We start from the raw sequence: 18,253 nt of genomic DNA on the forward strand, positions 1-18,253 counted from the left end.
CACAGCTTTCTCTCCTTTTGTCTGGCCTCCCTCCCCCTCAGCTGTCCCCACTTACACCCCACCCCCCCATCTCAAAAACGCTGATTATGCCGAGCTGGCCGGGGCGGCCCCAGAACGGCACGTGCCGGCGCCTTATCTCCGCCGTTTCCCGACTGCCGTGCCCTGCGCTCCAGAGGGGGAAGAAAGTAAATAGACTTTATTCCCATTGGCTCCCGACAGCAGTTCAAACAAAAGGCTGAATGACAAAGACATTTTCCAGTATGGCAGGTGTTAGTGTCAGATTCTGCCGAAGGCTAACAGGCAGGCCGGGGGGGGAGCGGGGTGCCCGGGGGGGGTGGGGTGGGGTGGAGAGGCGTAACGGATAAAAAAAAAAGGAAAAAAAAAAACGCTTTTGAGTTAAAGTCGAGACATGCGGTGAAGGACCATTAGCGCACCAGCTCTGCTCATGCTTCTACTTAGGTGTTAATTGTCGCCATACTTGTTTCGACAAGAGCTTCACTTTCAATTATCTGCCTTGCTAAACCCACAAAGTAGTACATTCTTGAAAGCAGGCAGTAAATAAGGCTTGTTAGTTTTGGTGGGGGGGGGTAGAAAAAGAAAGAGGAGGGGAAAAGGATGATTAAGGTAGCAGAGGACTGACCTCGACAGCCACACAAGCATCCGGACGGGGCTTACCTTCATCAATTACCGTAATCAGACCATTTACATATTTTTAATCTAAAAGGAAAGAAACACAACAGATCATCATGTAAGAAGCAGGAAGGTCGGGGTGGGGGGCGCGTGACACAGAGAAGGGGCAATCAGGCGGTGCCGCTGATGGTCAGCTGACTCCACAAAACCAATCAATTCACGGGAAGGAAAAGAAAAATGGTTAATTCTATAACTTATGACATGTAGAGCAGGAACACAAAATGCAAATAAATGCTGGGTGATGCAGCGGTCTCTGAGAAACAGACATTTAAAGGGCGCTTTACAGGAAACCAGTGACATGCAGGAGTTTATTGCTGTAAAAAAAAAAATAAAAAATAAAAAAAAATAAAACACAAGACTGAATTATTTTCAGAAAAGATTTCAAAGAGATCCTGGACGAGAGCGACACCCTGGAGGCTTTTCTGATACAGCATAGTCAACTAGAGAATTAATTCCATAAAAACAAGGCTTTATGGTACAGGCATGTGGACCAGGACAGTGTGGGAGAGGCAGGAGGCCCGTGCAGTACATGCCAAGGAGATCCGGAAGTGGTCAGGTGACTAGCTGTCCGGTACATGTGCGAGTGCGTATCACAGATGGTCAGTAAACCCTTAATGAGGGATCGGACTCGGTCGGCTCTGGCAGGTTTCCCTCTGAGAAAAACTGCGCTAATCGCCTCGTTCCACTAGGTACTGCACGTAGGGAGGCGGGGTTTCATCTCCCATCGCAGCGCTGGACTGGCCAGCGCGCCAAGCCATGGCCGTACAGACCTCTGCTGGTAATATGGCTGCAGGTCAACATGGCGTCATTTGGCAACCAAAGGTTAATGGATATCCAAAACAGGAAAGAAAAAACATAATCCTATTACTATTCTGACAAGCTCTTACTGGCCTCAGATGTGTCCCACACCAGTGATGGTTCCATCCAGCTGCGTCGTGTCCTGGCAATTAGCATATGGTGCCGGACAACCTCAGTGAAGTTAAACACGACATGGGAGTGTAAATGAGCTGGTGCTGGTGGCTCTGATTTCAGGCGGAAAGCTGATGCTGGGTTCGGTCACTGGCGTCGCAGCCCCTGCCCCAGATGGAACTCACAGCGCGGGCCTGATTAAAATCATTCCACAAAGCCGCTACCTCTCCACAGCTTCCATTACGAGACACGCGGCAATCTGCGTAATTCTATCATCCCCCTGCCACCGTAGATGGACAGAGAGGGGTATGTGTTCCTCCATGGGGGAAACCCGAGCCAGGATTGGCAGCGCGGTTGGGGTCACGCCCAAGTTCGGCAGGACCCACAGTGATCGGGAGGATCCGCGATGATGCCGACCGAGCCCCTTTCCATGGTGCATCAGTTTCTGAACCTGACCACCAATTCATCTCATTTTCAAGAAAAATGCAAAATAATTGCACAACATAAGGGAAACCCAACAACACAAATTCAACAAAACAGTAACTGTAGTCCATAACTAAATAAAACTGGGAAAAACTCCACAAACAGCTGAATGCGTTTAAGTAATTACTTAACTCATGCCTGATTCTTGGTGCTTCACAACACTGGGGGTGGGGCAGTGAGGGGCGGGGCCAGGCTTGGTGGGCGGGGCAGGTGGCAGGGAACACATGCAGGGATTTAACGGTACGTGTGGGGTAGGGTGTAGTGCTGTGGGAGTGAGGAGAGGGTACATGCCAAGTTGGAAAAAAAACAGGCAAGAGTCTTACAATCGAACTTGGCCCAAGGGTAGTCTGCATCCCAATACACTCCCAGCCAACGCCTGGGACGCTGTCATGGATGAGATGTTTAAGCGGGCGGTGAACGGGTGGCCGAGGAGAAACGCGCCGCATTGTGCAGCATGGGGTGATGCGGGGGGGGGGGGGGGGGGCTGAGGGCAGAGCCAGGACACGCCAGGGAGGCATGAAGGGGCCCACATTGGGGAGGTTCTGGCGGGGCGCGGGTTTGGCACACGTCCCGTGATGGGCGACATACATTACAGTCACATTAAAGCCTTAGAAACTGCACATTCATTTGCCACCGATCACTCAGCCGCTCATTACATTACGATAGATTACAATAATTATTAGCCGATTATGGAGGGAAATGGAGGGAAATCACAGGGCTGCATCGCTGCTAGTTACCGTGTTTAGGAAAGCCGCTTAACGCGACTCTAAAAGGACGTGCATATCCTCACATCAGACATTTTCCAAGCCCCTCAGGAATTACTGTGCTGTGATAATGTGCTTTTAAAATAAATACCAAGCATAACACGACAACAAACAATAATAATAGTAATAATTTGAAAACATGAATGACAAAAGCTTTTACAACAATATTTAAGACGCAACATTTCCCGCCCAAAATACTGGGGCTCCCTGGGGACCGCCCCCAGTGTTCACTAACCGCCACCTCAACTGAGGAGAATCGCGACGCGACAGCCCTCCCCCAAGGGGGGGGCGGGAAAGCTACACTTTTCTGCCCCGCACCAAAACAGGCTTTTGTGTGGGACAGCTGACTCCACACCCACGGCGCACAAAAGCCCCAAGATCCCTTCCACACAGGGGGGGGGGGGCGCACAATGGCCCTGACCGCCGCGTTTGGAGCTCTATTCACCCAGGATGCTCCGTCTGGGCGAATAAAAAGCCATCCGGTGGTGAATCTGGACGAACCAAGAGGGGGCGCTTACATTAATCTCGATTACGTTATGAGCACTTTTATACAGCGCCAGTGCATCTTGCTGTGAAACAAATCCTCCAATTAAGAACAACAAAGAGAAATGTTTATTCCCGGGCTGGAAGACGCACGGCTGGTAGATAATTACACTGAGGGCAGCCTATTCAGTCTATCAGCCTGTCAGCCTATCTCCCTCAGCCCGGCTACAAAAGAATCCAACGCACTCTTGTGCTGTGTACAGAAATAACGAAGAGAAATGAATACCACAGCTCTTAGTAATTACAAGCCCCCTGCCCCCCTCCCCTCACTCCTTCTGTCCCAGGGCTGTTTAGTATTCTGGTTCATGAAAGGTCAGTAGAGGTCAGCACAGTGTTTCTCAATGTCTCTCCACGAAACAGAGGCATAATTATGTAAATAGGCCTTGTACGCTTCTCCTCCCGCCAGCCTGCTTATCTGGCCGGCCTTCTGCAAGCTGCTCCCGGAGACCCACACACACACGCGCACGCGCACACACACACACACACACACACACGCGCACCTGCACGTATGTGGACACGCGCGCTGGAACACACGCAGGCAGGGAGCACACGGCCATATGGTGCTGTGTATTTAAATAAAAAAAAAAAAAAACACAGCTTTCTGCCAAGCGACACTGAAAGGTGGCTGATGTCAGATATCACTGTACATCTGCTCATTTCATCGCAGTGTCAGGTGGTTTTACTCTGAACCCTTAAATAAGACAGCATGTCGGCAGGGGAAACAGTATTCAACAGCACCTGAATGCTAAAGCTTATTCTCGGAAATAACTTTTGTATTACAGAAAACTAAATTGATAAATTGCAAAAAAGAAAAAAATTAATTCAATACCGCTACTACTGGAGTAATGCAAGGCCTGGCTCGTTATTTTCATAGATATTATACTTTTGTTTTCCACTCCATCTTCTTGTCGAGCAGAATGGCAAGGAGACAGAACAGCCTAAGGGTACCTCTGCGGCGGAATTGATTTTTTTGTGCGCTTGCCGAGCAAAGAAGTGTAGTTCACCGGTTGGTTTGGTGGAGGGGAGGGGGGGAAATGGTAATAAATGAGCCCCCCCCCCCCACTAATTCCAGGCCCGTTGGTATCCTAGCAGCATGACTCACCTTTACTGTTAACAACAAGCTTTCTTTCTGCCTGTTTTTGATAAACGAGCTCCAATTTACTATTGGGTTGGCGTGGCGAGAGTGGCAGAGTGACACCCCACGAGCCATGACCCCCCCCCCACCTCCCCCTAGCCGCTGGTGCTGTATTTATTAAGCACTGGCACAGAGAGAAGTTTTTAAAAAGAAAAACACTAAACTAACATGATGATAAAGATGTTAAGGGTGAACAGAAACTATAGTGTGTATCTGACATGACAGGGTAGGTGCTCTGTGTGAGGGAGGGGGAGAGTTGCTGAGGAGCTTACCTGTGCCGCTGAGGGGGGTAGCAGCTTGGGGAGGGGGAGAAGACCTGAGAGGCAAACTCCTCAAAGGTCATGACCTCTCTGTGGTTCTGCACGATGGCTTCCAGGTAAAGAGCTCGCTCTTCGTAGCTGGGAGGGCACAGTTAAGGACAGGAAGACAGACTCCGCATAGACCTTGACAACCCCCCCACCCCTTTTAAATCAGCTTCATGAATCCAATTATTAATTGACAATGACCAGATGGCCCTGCATATTCAAAGAGCGACGTGCGGATGCTGGACAACACAAAAGGATGGGCGGAGCGTGCAGCTCTCCGCCAAAGATGGCAGGGCGGGGAGACCTGAGCACAGGTTCGCGGGGGGGCTGTGAAGACTCTGACCTGACCGCCTCACACACCCTTACACAATCACACCACTCACAGAGCAGGAAATGAAGGGTAGTCAACAATAATCGAGAAAAAAAAAAAGTTAGAAGCACAATGTCCACACTGTCAAGCTGGGCCGCTTAAATAAGCCTCCTGGTTGAGGCAGCCTTTCAGCACTCGGTCTGGGAGGTGTCCCCTGCATTGTGCTCCATGCCGGCCCGTTGGGGGAAAATTGAACCCATTAGAATTTGGGGACGTCGTCGGCGCCAATCTGGAAGGCCGTCAGAGTTCGTCCCCGCGGCTGTATGGGGTTTTTTGTTAAAAGGCGGGGTCCACGAATGCAGCACGGTGAAAAGTTGGGGGGGGGGGGGGGGGGGGACAAACGAAACAAGCGAGTTACAGGTGTGAGCTTGGTACTCGAGGAGGAGCTGAAAGGGGGGAAGGAGCAGCTCAGCAACAAACAGGCCAAACGCAGCGCGACTCATACATAGTAATATACATACCTGCAGAGGGACACATCATTTATTCTTTTGGCTCTGTGCACCATCACGAAGGACATGAAGTGAAACACTGAAACCAGGCTTAAAGAGGCAGCTTTCATTTAAGGAGACAGACCGCTATACTGGGAGAACTGCAGAGGAATTATAACCATTTTTATAGACCCCCCACCCATTCTAAGGGACCAAAATCATTTGGGTATGTGGATATGTGTCACTGTCCTATAACTTATGGGCTGCACTGTGTGATGCCGCAAATATCTTCTGCACCTTGAAGACTTCAGTAGGGGAACCAAAAAACATTATTTTGGCTTATCCTCATCTATTCTTCACCCAGATCGAGTGAAGATAATAGGAAATATAATTAGACGTTTGAAGTGAGGCACGGACAGCGGATGCCTGTGTCCTGCGCCTGCAGACTGACAAGCAGGCGTTAAACAGGCCCTCTCTGCCCGGCCCGGTCTGGTCCGGTCCAGCGCTTCATCTCCTGGCTGATGAGGGGTAGCTACGATGGCGCCTCTGGCCACCGGCCGCCCGTTCGCTTGCTTTTGGCTGCTCTTGCCCTTGTCTGCTTCGGGCTTGAACTCCTGATGACTCGGCCTAATGAATAGGCTGCCAAACTTCACCAGAGAGGAGACGCCCGCCCGCGCCAAATCCTGGAGGGATCAGGCCGGTGCCGTTCCCATCTCATTAAGGGCCCCTTCGCTCAGCGGCTGCCAAGGGCCCCCCCGGCGGTCCGCCTCTGCCCTGGCCCTGGCTCCGCCCCCGCCGCGGCGAGCCGCCGGCCCTGCCGGCAGCAGGCTGTCAAGGCCGAGCGGCCGTCTGGCAAACAGGCGCGTCCGCGGTAAGCTGGCACGTGCCGGAGCAGCAGGGGGCTGGAAGGAGGGGGCAGGGGGGGGAGGGCATGACGAATCACTGAAAAGAAGACACAAAAACATGGGGATGACGAGCACCTGAGCCTGGGGGCCGGGATGGGGGCGAGGCCCGGGGGGCTGTTCGTTGGGGCTTCCTTCTGCATGAAGTGAGGACCATTGGGCTGGGGGGTGTAGGGAAATTGGACTCGGGGTCTAATACGCCCCCTGCTGTTTGCTACAAGGACCTAGCATACTCTTATACAGAAAAAAAGAGCAGCCCATCGACGTTTGGACAAAATAAGGCGTAAGGAATATTCTGGAAACCGTGAGCCAAGCATGGGAAGGGGGGAGAGACACACCCTGGGGAGAGAGACAAGACACAGCGAGCCTGAAAAGGTGAGGCATGTAAGCCGGGACATAAGCAGCCCATTCGCACACAGACACGCGATTACGTAAGCCCTACAGAACACACGTGTAAAAAAAGAAAAGAAAAAAAACAAACAAACACTCACATCTATTTACACATTCATTAGTATCAGTGAAAACTGTATAATTCTGCAACAAGAGGTGAGAGCTTTTGATTAGCGAGCCAGCTAAAACGTAGGGAAAACATAACCTCTTAATACAAATGGCTTCAAACAGACGGACTTCAAATGCAAATAAGGTCCGGCGTAAACAGCCCTCGAGGAGGCGAAACACCTTCTCAGAGGGGCCGAGTTTACGGAGAGAGCGACCTGTGCAGTCTCATTATTTCTTGCTCTGGATTTTATAAGTGCCGTCAGAAGACCGAAAAGAACATCACAGGCTCTGCTGCCATGGTAACCTAGGTCACATTACAATAACAGGTCACTTCCAGGGTACCAGGGTATTACAAAGAGAGAAAGGATGTGCAAACTCAGAGTGGCTCCTATTATTCCGCAAGAAAGATGCTTCCGGCAGGTAGGATTTTTATTATGCGCTCCTTGACGCATACAATGCGACGGGGGGGGCGACAGAGTGCCATACGATGTAAAGGAAACGATTGCAAACGGGGAGAGCGAATAACTCAGATCCCACTGGGTCAACACGGCCATATGGCCGTCCATTATCAGAAATGCAGATGACTCTTGCATGGTTGTTATTGAGATTCCTAGAACAAATATTGACTCCAGCTGGGGCCGCAACCCCCCCCCCCCCCCCCCAGTCACCACCACCCCACCCCACCCCCCGCCACTGTCAGCAGCACTCCGCACCCTGCCACTTCCTGCAGCCTCATCCCTGCTGAAGATGCCGGTGAGGAACGGCACTGCCAGGGCCAATCAGCGAGCCATCCCCCGCCGCCTGTTAAATTACCGCACGGCCTCGTCGGACGCATCTGTTGCTCCCCACCCCGCCCCCCTGTTCTGCTGTCTCCCTGCCTCCCTGCTCCTAATTTCCACATCCGTGTCACAAAATGTTCCCTTGCTAGCTGTGGGTTGCGCTCGAGGGGGTGGAGCCTCTGGACTCTGGCTGACGCGCTTCCACTGAAGGACGCGCTTCCACTGAAGGACGCGTCCAGCGCGCAACAAACAATTAAGGGCAAATTATTACGCCGAAAAGCAGCAGGTGAGAAACAAGCAGCCCTGGAACACACTCACTCCACCTGACATCGATTTCAAAGGGCATCACGGTGGTCGTCTTCTTTTTAAATAGTTAAACAGTTTTTGTATATGACAGTTGGCAGCACCAGAAATCCAGGTAGTTCCTGAGACTCATCAATCAGGAAAATAGTGTTCAGATAACACCAGTCTTTGGTTACACATGTCCACTCCAGCTGCTTACTTTAGTTTTCTGAAATGATGATGACTCAGACATGGACGGTCAAACGACGCTCTTATCCGTGATGCAAAAGGGGATTTTGAGTAACGTGTGAACAGTAACATTATCTGCTCACTAAAGCTACCAGCACTGCTGTATAAACAGCAAAGGTGACTGCCCCGGACCCCAGCTGAGGGAACCATCGCTTTACAGTTAGAATGATGATGTTCTAGGGATTTTCCAGATGAGACCCTATCGCCCAGTGGTGCTCTCCAGTCCTCCAGCTACTTTCCGGTTCCTTACAACCCTACAGTTCACAGCGAGAGTTCCCGACAGCTTCAAATGAAGCAATTACTGCAAAACAACAGGCAGTAGATTCTCAAATTTGCAGGCCTTTCCTTCGCTCTGAGACCTTCTTTCACTGGCCTGACCTTCGATAAATGAGTGTAGAGCTACTTCCTTCAGAATAAGACTACGAGAGCGACATTAAGCTGCACGTGTCGAATCGGGAGGTGATTATTCTCCCCTGGGTGTTCCACTAACTGCAATTCTGCCAGGAGAAAAGACGACGCACTCGCACAGGGACAACGCTCGGGGTCAGAGTTCAAGGGCTCGCAGACAGAGCAGTGGTAGATGTAAGCCTGATGCTAGGAACACAAAAGAGTTAAGTGATGACACACTGTCACCAGTGGGAAAAGTTACGTTTGGCCTGGATAAACAGTAGCTAGGAGAGGGTATGGAGTCTGGGGTGGGTCAAGCACCTCCTTGGATGAAAGCCAAGGTCAATGTCCTTGTAATGGCCTCATTCAAGGTGAATTAGGAGTGGAGACTGGGACCCAGGTGGTCTTCGCTTGCTCAGCCCAAGGGACCGGCTCCCACACCGGGACCCCTGCACTCGTCTTTTTGTTGCCGTGAGGCAAACACCCGGCACAATGGGGCATCGTGCCCCGGAACCACGGCACGGGCACACGGCAACCCCCCAGACCCATAAACGTCAGGGTGAGAGAGATGCTCGCTGTGTTTAGCCGGACCCCTGGGTCACAGCAAATCACTATTAATCCACGGCCATCAGCTGTGAGCAGGACAATGGGTCTCTGACATCCGTCACACGTAAAGACGGGGACTTGCCACAGGCTTGGCTATTGCCGGGCAGTAATTGCTTCTTAAAGCAGATGGTTCTCCTACAGTTTATGAATTAAACAGGACTTTCTGACATGCAGAAGGACCTTAATGTAATTTTTTATTTTTTTTGGAGGGGGCCAAAAATTATTGAGCAGTTGCACCCACACAGCACCTTGAGAGAGATGCCCTGGTAGAACAGGCTGAGGTACCACTGAAGCTGTAGAGATACTTGAGAATGGGATTCTTGCTTGGTTTTGGTTGGCAGGTTGGTTGTGTCTGTGATTGGAAAGTTGTGGGTTTAAATCCCAGGATTCAATAACCCAGTGAAATACCCCAGCGATGTCACTGATGGGCCCCTGAACAAGACCCTTATCCCCCTGTTGCTCCAGGGACTGTCTGAGCCTGCTTCAAAGTCACTTTGGGAACAAAAAAGTCAACTAAATAAACAAAAATGTAAAAGAAGTAAAACCTACTTCAGGATCAAACCGTCCAGACCCTGATCCTGAGATTTTTGATTTGAGTCAAGTAAAAAGGAGGTGGACCGTACATGAGTGGCAGGCCTGATAGGATGGGCAGCTTCCAGCTACAGCGAGGGTCCAGGACTGAGACATTAAGAGCCAGAGGATTCGCAGCCCAGGGGCTATTTGGCTCTGTGACTGATCTCGGGAGGCGGGGGGGGGCAGGGATGTAGTGAAGTGGTTTGAGTCCCCTGCCGCCTGACAGAAATTGGGAAAAAGATAAAAATTTGCAGGCCCCCTCTGAAAAGGCCACTGACCGTTTCCTTCAAGGCACTGGAAATCAGTCTCTCTGCCCCCCCCCCCCCCCCCCCCCCCCCCCAAGCCATCTTAAGGACTCCTCCCTAGAACAATTTTCACTGCAGTCTTCGCTGGCCACATTCAGCGGGATAACAACAAACCCTTATTTTCCCCCCAAACTCAACGGAGGCTCGGCGGCCAGCAGGGGGCTGGTGCTCCTGCAACTGAATGAAACGAAACTATTTTCACTGTTTATTAGTGAGCATCGATGAGCCAGACAGTTCATGTAAAACGACGTCTACTTTGCCCCGTTTGTACTCTGCTGCTGTTGCTGTTGTTTGATTTTCCACACATGGGCCAGAAGTAACTTCGATACTGGCAGGTGGACATCACATCAGAGGTGGAAAGTTCAGGTTCAGGAAGTAAAAATCCTTCCACCTCTGCATTACATAAAGGATAAAATTGTGCACAAGAAGGTAGCAACAGTGGCAATCGAAGTGGAGGAGGTTGTTACACGCTTCTGGGTTTTGGAGGGGGGGGGGGGACATTGTCCCAAAAGTATCGGTGATGGAAAAGCATAACTTGTGGATAGGCCTGGACTGTAAGAGGAAGGTCAAAGACATGCATAGCTGCCGCATGGGCTTCCTTAGTGGCTCAATGGCGTCTCGGCGGAAAGTAAGAAGTTCCTGATGGAACTGAGAGCGCTGGAGCAGGTCGACCCGCATGGCCGGCAAAGTGCCGCTAAGCGAGCTGCGCAAAGGAGGGCGGCCTCCCCGAGTGGGGCCGCGGCGAGGACGTCCCGCGCACTCGCCCCGCAGAGATAACCGGGGCGGGGGGCAGGGCCTTCCCCTGAAGCAGAGAGTCAGTCTCGTCCCTCTGCTCCCACCTTCCCGAAAGTCACAGAGGAAGCGGTTAACGTCTAATTAATTTGATCAGCTCCCAGGTCTTAACGAGGCGCTAACGACCATTACAGCGGGGCGTGGGCTGCGGCAACGGCTCGGGAGCCACGCTAATCCTGTTTTCCGTCCAGTAAGCCAGGATAACGGAATAATCCTTCCCTTTTTTAAGCCCCCCAGGGTCACATGAGCCTCTGTCTCACCCATGGGCGTAAATTATTGGGGGAATGGCGGGATTGTAACCCCCCCCAATAATCAAAACAAGCCAATACAACCACCTGGGCCCCCTAAAATGAGTGGAGACCTCAACCCCTCCAGTGCTCGACCTAAAGTTATTCTCTTGGTCTCACCTGGCCAGGAAGTCCAACCCAGCCGCACCCTGTCTAGGTGACGGACGTGCTTCTGACCCGAAGGAGATCAGCGTCAGCAGGGGCTGAGATTCTGAGCCGATGATTGGCTTGTGGTGAGTACAGTGCACCGCATGATGTGCCAGCAGTGTGCTCATCACCGTGCCGGCAGCCTGGGGGGGGTAACAGAGGCCCGGGGGGGGGTAACAGAGGCTCATTACTGTCCTCCTGGTGAGACCAGCCGACCGCCCGGTGCGAGGGGGTGGCGATGGAGCTTTCCGTGTGAACCGCCATCCCACTGTCTTACACAGACCTACGATCAGCTTCTTGGGACTTGCCGCGGTACGAGTACCCTAATTAAGCACGGCAGCCGGTCCTGGGGTCCAGCGGGCAAAGACAGGTTAATTGAACCTTCTGGAGATGCCGCGTCCCTCGGGCTCGCCGGCGACTGGCGGGCACACGTCTCCGGATCAGGCGGGAAGGCAGACTTATGAGTGTGACATCACCCGTAATGAGACACGTCTCTGGCTGTTTGCTGACAAGAGGTGTAATTCATATAGAGGTTAAAAAACTGCCTTTTTCATCCTCTTCCCCACCTTGATTATGTACTTGCTGATTCTCCCGTCCCAGTGGTCCGCTAAAATGCAATTAAACGGCACACAGAATAAAATTACTTTCTATCAATTACAGCACAGCTGTTTAATGTTGAGTGACGAAAGAACCAAGTACACACTCACACACATTTGTATTCATACCTTGGTATTCATCTTTAAATTAATTTCTATAAGCAAAACCCAAATCCCAACTGTGACAACCTTATCCCTTTACCACAAGTAACCAAACAAAATACAAGATTTTTGCCATAATTTTTTGCCTGCATACACAGATTTTTATAAAATTTATTTTTAACTTGAGGAGACAAAAAAAATGTCCCCACAACGTCAAAACGACAGGTTTTTAATCACACCGTTGGGAACATTTGGTCCCCACAATGTACTATATACGTGCTCACACAATCATACACATACACACACATGCACAATATATATTTGCACACACAATATTTGGACAAATAATGGTTCCCTTGCCAAGATTTAAAAAAATATAAACACACACAGACACACAATTAAAATAAATTTCACTATTGTAACTCATTCATGAATTGCTGTTTCATTGGGCTATATAATACGCTTAACCACATTTGTTCATTATCACTAAGGCCAAAAGTAACAAAACTGAGCAAAAAAATAATATAATTTTTAAATTCATTTTACAATGACTGGAAAATTGGTATATTGCTTAAAGTCAAAAATCCAAAGAAAGTGGGAAATCGCAGTTAGGTGGCAGGTGGATTAAAAACACACAGGGTTCGCAAAGTGCTTTGCAGACCTGGGTCCTACAGTCGGGTGACAGAACACGATCTCCAGCACCATGTTCATCCCAAATAAATAGGGCAGCTGACCAAAAGATAGTTCCGATCTGGAGAGTCCATAACTTAGACATGAACTGTCATTCTTGTAAAGTCAGGTTACAGTTTGCTAAAAGCAGGGGTACCAGTTTTCGCAAGTGTTCATTTTTAGAAAATAAACATGCTTGTGATACATGTATCCCTCAGTAATTTATGTCCACCTTCACCGCAGACAAACACATACAGACTTAATGTCCATGAGCAAAAGTCTAACATTCCCTGTGATGTTGTGCACAACAGTAAATCAAACTGTTTAAGTGATGATGATCACCGAGAGAGTCCGGGACGGTACTCCATCACGTCAGTCGGGCTGAGAGTGGCCAGAGCAGCATGGGGGGGGGGGGGGGGGGGTACATGCTCGCTGCTGCCTGACACCAAAACATGGTGTACTCCTGCCACACTCCTGCCATGTGCAAGACCTGGCTGTGTAGTGGGGTTTGGCATTGTTGGCACAAGCAAGTGGGAGGGTGGGGGGGGGATCGGAAGGGGCAGAAATGAAACGCAGAGGAGGGCAGCTTGCGGAGAGTGCGGCCCCCCGCTCCAAGCCCCCCGCTCCAAGCCCCCCGCTCCTCCTGGGTCCATGGGGAGGCCAAATGCCAACCGAGGAACAGGCCTAACATGTGACAGAGGGTGGGGACAGGCCCATTATGCGGGCGTAGTCGGGTGTGGGAGGGGGGCACACACCGGCCAGTCATGTGGGAGTGGCTGTGTCCAGGGGGCAGGGCAGAGCCAGGCGCTGTGGGAGCCATGGGGGGGTCAGGGGAGGGCGTGAGGCCCGCTCAGAGGTGACCGCGCCCCTGATCGGGACCAAGGGATTTGTTATGGCCGGCGAGCAGATGGGCTGCGGCGTGTTACGCCCCGTCTGGTGGCCAGCGGGGGCTGCTGGGGGGGCATGTGGGCCCCTTGGCGCCACTCGCTCTCCAGATACCGCGAACGCGCTAAACAAACAAACAAATCCCAGGAACGCTCCCCGTGACAACATGCACGGCCATATGGGTCCTTCGCGATGAAGGTCCGGGCCAAAGACATGGCAGAAGCCTTCCCCAGGCCGGAGGGGGCGGGGCCTGGGGGGGCTCACAGCTTGCCATCAAATGTGTGGTTTGCTGTGTATTCTAACAAGGATGGCCATCCACTGAGCACCAGCCTGCAGGAGGCTTACATTTTTAACACAATGTCTGGGTGGGGGGGGCAGAATAGAAACAAGAAGAAGACAGAAAGCAGTCAGGGATCAGCCAGGGCTTTTGAGTGAGATGGAAGGTAGGAGCCTGTGTGAGGCCCAGAGGGCCACGTGAGCCCGATTTGGCATGAAAGCTGTGCCTCATTGCAGCACTTTATCGAGAGAAAAGCACCGGGGAGCCGTGAGCACCGGACGCCAGCCGTCCCCCCCCCCATACTCACCCACCAAGAGTCCCGGCCTCGTTAGCTCTTCCCAAACGGAGAACCTGATGTGGGCTCGGGGACAAGCTTAAATGGATGGGAGGATGAGGGGTTTCAACACAGGAACTCAACAATCAAAATAAAATTGCTTAAAAAAATCTTTTTCGTCAATTTGCTTTTAATGGCCCTGAGTATCGACACAGCAGAAGCTGGGAGGCTTTGGGCCGATTCCCTTCATGCAGGTGGGAGGAGCTTAGGGGGCACATTTGTCAAATAACAGAGTAAATGGTCTTTGCCTTGAAGTCCAGCACATCCTTTGTGCTGCCGAGGGCAGTGGGGAGAGCGGGACCTGTTGATCCTGTTGCCACGGCAGCGGGCGGCATGGGGGGGGGGGGGGCACACTGGGCCCAAGTTGCCCATGAACCAACCCTTCCCTCTCCAAACAATCTGGACAGAAAGGTATATATTTCACTCGTCACGATCGTTACAATTCTAACACGGGAGGATTACAGCCAGACACTAAGAGCACTACAGAGGATGCTTGCAGATCCAATTTTAACGGCCATGAAATCACTTAAGAATTTAAAAGAGAACCAAGTACCAAAATATGATTTCCACACATAGCCAATAGAATTACAACATACAAGCTGGCCCAATGACAAACCACCATATTACCATATTAGCCAACAGCATGATGTGCAAGTAATGTAAATATCATTCAAATATACACGACAGGCTACAATCTCATATTGTCTCATTTTGTCAGCCATAAGGCTCAGAACTTTCCTTTATAACCAAAATGCTACCAAATAAGACACCTATACATAGGTATTACACTCAAAACAGGTCTTGTAACAACCGCAGAAATTCAGTTAAATTCTCGACTTGGCAAACAGCACCTGTAATTCTTCTGTAACTTTTGCTTATGAAAAGCAACTGATAGACGCCTAAAATAAATAAATCGGCAAAGTGAATCGCACTATTTCCGAGGTGAATGAGTCAAACCCAATTCCAGCAAGAGGTTGACATGCTGACTTCAAGAGGAGAGCAGCTGCATTGTGCTATGCAAAGGGGCCTGGTTTAACCCACGATAACGGGGGCTGTTCTACAGAATGGTAATTAAATATTAAAGGGGAGGGCGAAGGCTCTGAAATTTTAATGACGCTTGTGGTATGTGCGCAGGAATGACCGCGACGCCTTAACACCGGACGGTCCCCTTCGCTGGCTCCCCCCTTTATGATGCTGCCTCTTTGTTTTTTCAAGCTTAAAATTCCCCGGTTTTGTTCTGGGAGACACGTGCGTCTCCTAAATTGAACCCGGAGACATTTCCTGGGTTCTGTGAAATGCGAAGCATTTAGCAGCTACGCTAATGATGCTGGGGGTTTAAAAACGAAACAGAAATTCCTGCCGCCTTCGGCCTGTCAGAAACACAAACACAAACCCATGAAAATGATCAAGACTTCCTTTTCAGATTAAAGCGAGTGCGGCAAAAATAAACATCTTTAATCCTTCATCATCTTCTGGTAACTGTCGAAAACTGTCTGTGGCAGATCGATACGGGCGGGTCTCCTGACAAAACACGACACCGGGAGCAGAGTCTGGCACTGCCGCTGGCACGGACAGATGGGACCAGAGGCCACCGCCACTGTGACGTCATGCTGGTGGAGGGCCGCCTGTGACCGCCACCTCCCGGAATACCGGAGCAAAGCTCAGAGGAGGGTGGGGGGAGGAGGTCTCTTTTCTTCCTTTCTTCCAAAACCACTCCATCCAGCTTTGCACCTCCTTTACACACACAGACACACAGACACACACAAACACACACACACACACACACACACACACACACACACGAGCTGCAGAATTACACTATTCCTACCTGGGATGATTAAGAATGGTGGGATGGCAAGAAAGAAAAATGGGGGGAGTACATGGGGAGACAAAAAACTAGGAAGAAAGAAGTTCTGTTCTGGCAAAAGCTTTTCTAATCCCAGCCCCAAGCCATGGTGTGCAGTCAAGCGAACTATTACATGGCAACAATTAGGGTCCAGGGCCCAGCACCTGGTCCATCCCATTCGGGGCCATCCGTGGCAGCTGACTGTACAATCCCCTCGCCAGGTGGTGCTACTTCAATAACATTAGCTAGTCATTCTAGGGTTAATAGAGAGCCGGGCCGCCCAGCCTGCCCCCGCCTGCCCGCGTGGAGCCCATTCAGCTCGCCGCAGACAGTATGTCTTTTATGGGACCGGAGACAATGTAGTTTAAAACTCGTTAAAATTAAGATCTCTGAAGAGCCAGATAATTAAACTACGGGCCAGGCTCCTTGGAATCCGAGCTAGTGCCCAGAGTCCACCCATTTTGGCGGCTACATGGAGAGCGTCAGATTTGAATGGGGCTTTTAGAGAGGGCGAAACAGATGGATGAGAGAGGCGGGGCAGGGCGGGGCGGAGGAGAGCGCCGGCAACATCGGAAAGGGGCCTCGCTGATCCGCAGGGGTGCAGAAACAGGTGGGGATGCGGCCCGCACAGGGATATGGGTTTGGGATCACTGTCCACCGTAGGGGAATTTCAGGGGAGGCATCTGATTGAGAAAAACCCAAGATTTACAGAAAGGGTTGTGCAAAAAAAAAAAAAAAAATGCCTGAGTTTGAAGCCAGCTATCTACCAATGACATCCCATGGGGGCGTGGTCAACACAGCTGTGAGGGCACGCCCACATTTAACGGACAGCCCTGTGCTTGGCCTGAACAATGCACGCCACTTCAGGATGTACCAAGAAGAAAATCATCATTAACACATCAAAGGGGGAGGGGGCTGTGAGGAAGGGAGGCGGGGGCCGGTTTGGACGAGCATGACGCACACTTCAATCTTTTCATTCCCCTGTTTGTGTATAGGTGGTGCTGAATTCTATTTTGTGCAAAAATGCTAATGCGCAACACAAGGGCATCCTTTACACCTGAACAAAACCCAGATACCATGTGTGTGTCTGTATGTATTTGCGTGTGTGTGGAGGGAGGGGTCTGGCCGAGCCTTTGAACCCCTTAAAGTGGTTTTAATGTGTAACGTATAAATAATTAACTAATCCTGGTCTAAAATAACTCCCGATTCAAAAGGCTACCGTTTAAAATACTGTAACTACAGTTTAAAACAAACAGCGGCACTGGCCTCATTGTGCTACTGTATGGGGAGTGGCGGGGGGGGGTTGGGGGGAGGGGGGGCACGGGGGTACAGGCCAGTACAGCTGCAGGTCTTTGAAACGGAATTAAGGTCAGGGTTTTGTGACAAGGAAACCGAGAACAAGAACATATATAAATGACATCACAGTGGAAAAAAAAATCACTGGCTACATGAGGGCTGACATTTATCTGACATTTATCGGCAGAATTGAGCTACTTCAGGAGCATCATCAGAAAATACTTAACTCTTCTCCCAGCTGACGGCCCTGTCAGGGACACCTTTCAGGCCTTCATTCAACAGTGGGCTGCACACTCAGAGAAAGAGTAACGAGGGAAAAAAAAAAAATCTGATGACCATGTCCTGACATTTTAGGCCTGTGAAGGGCCTTCGTTACCCATAATCCCCCACTCCACGGCTTCTCCCACAGGCTGATGGGAGTACTTCTTCAGAGCCTCCCCCCCCCCCACCCTTCTCTGAACTTGCAACAGGGCAGAGCATCTGCCAAAAAAGGGAGAAATTATTCCAAGCATTCTTAAAGCAGTAAGAACCAAGCCTTCCAAATTCACTAATTAACACCACTTTGAAGACCACCAAGACAAAGCGAGAAATGGGAGCCTAATCACAGCGAAAGCATCCATCATAAAGGAGACATCCATTCCATAACTGGGGAGGACTAACAGCTTTCTCTAATGCCCACTGAAGTGGTGGAAGGAAAAGTTCATTAATTAAACAGGATTGGGAGAACAGATGGAACGGCTGGTTGGACGCTAATTACTAAGAGTACAGTGGCGGGGCGACACCCGCACGTGAGCTGCCCGGCCAGCGGAGCCGC

At 50.8% G+C, this 18,253-nt stretch overlaps 1 protein-coding gene across 1 annotated transcript in view; it reads right to left on the minus strand.

Moving 5' to 3' along the window:
* Positions 1–18,253, minus strand: part of ralgapa2 (Ral GTPase activating protein catalytic subunit alpha 2) — an 89,631-nt gene that overhangs the window by 3,874 nt on the left and 67,504 nt on the right. The window contains exon 39 of the mRNA XM_048975382.1: positions 4,797–4,922. Coding sequence (XP_048831339.1) covers positions 4,797–4,922 — 126 coding nt within the window. The remainder of the gene's footprint in view (positions 1–4,796; positions 4,923–18,253) is intronic.

This window comes from Brienomyrus brachyistius, chromosome 14 (genome assembly GCF_023856365.1).
Source record: "Brienomyrus brachyistius isolate T26 chromosome 14, BBRACH_0.4, whole genome shotgun sequence".
Lineage (NCBI taxonomy): Eukaryota > Metazoa > Chordata > Actinopteri > Osteoglossiformes > Mormyridae > Brienomyrus > Brienomyrus brachyistius.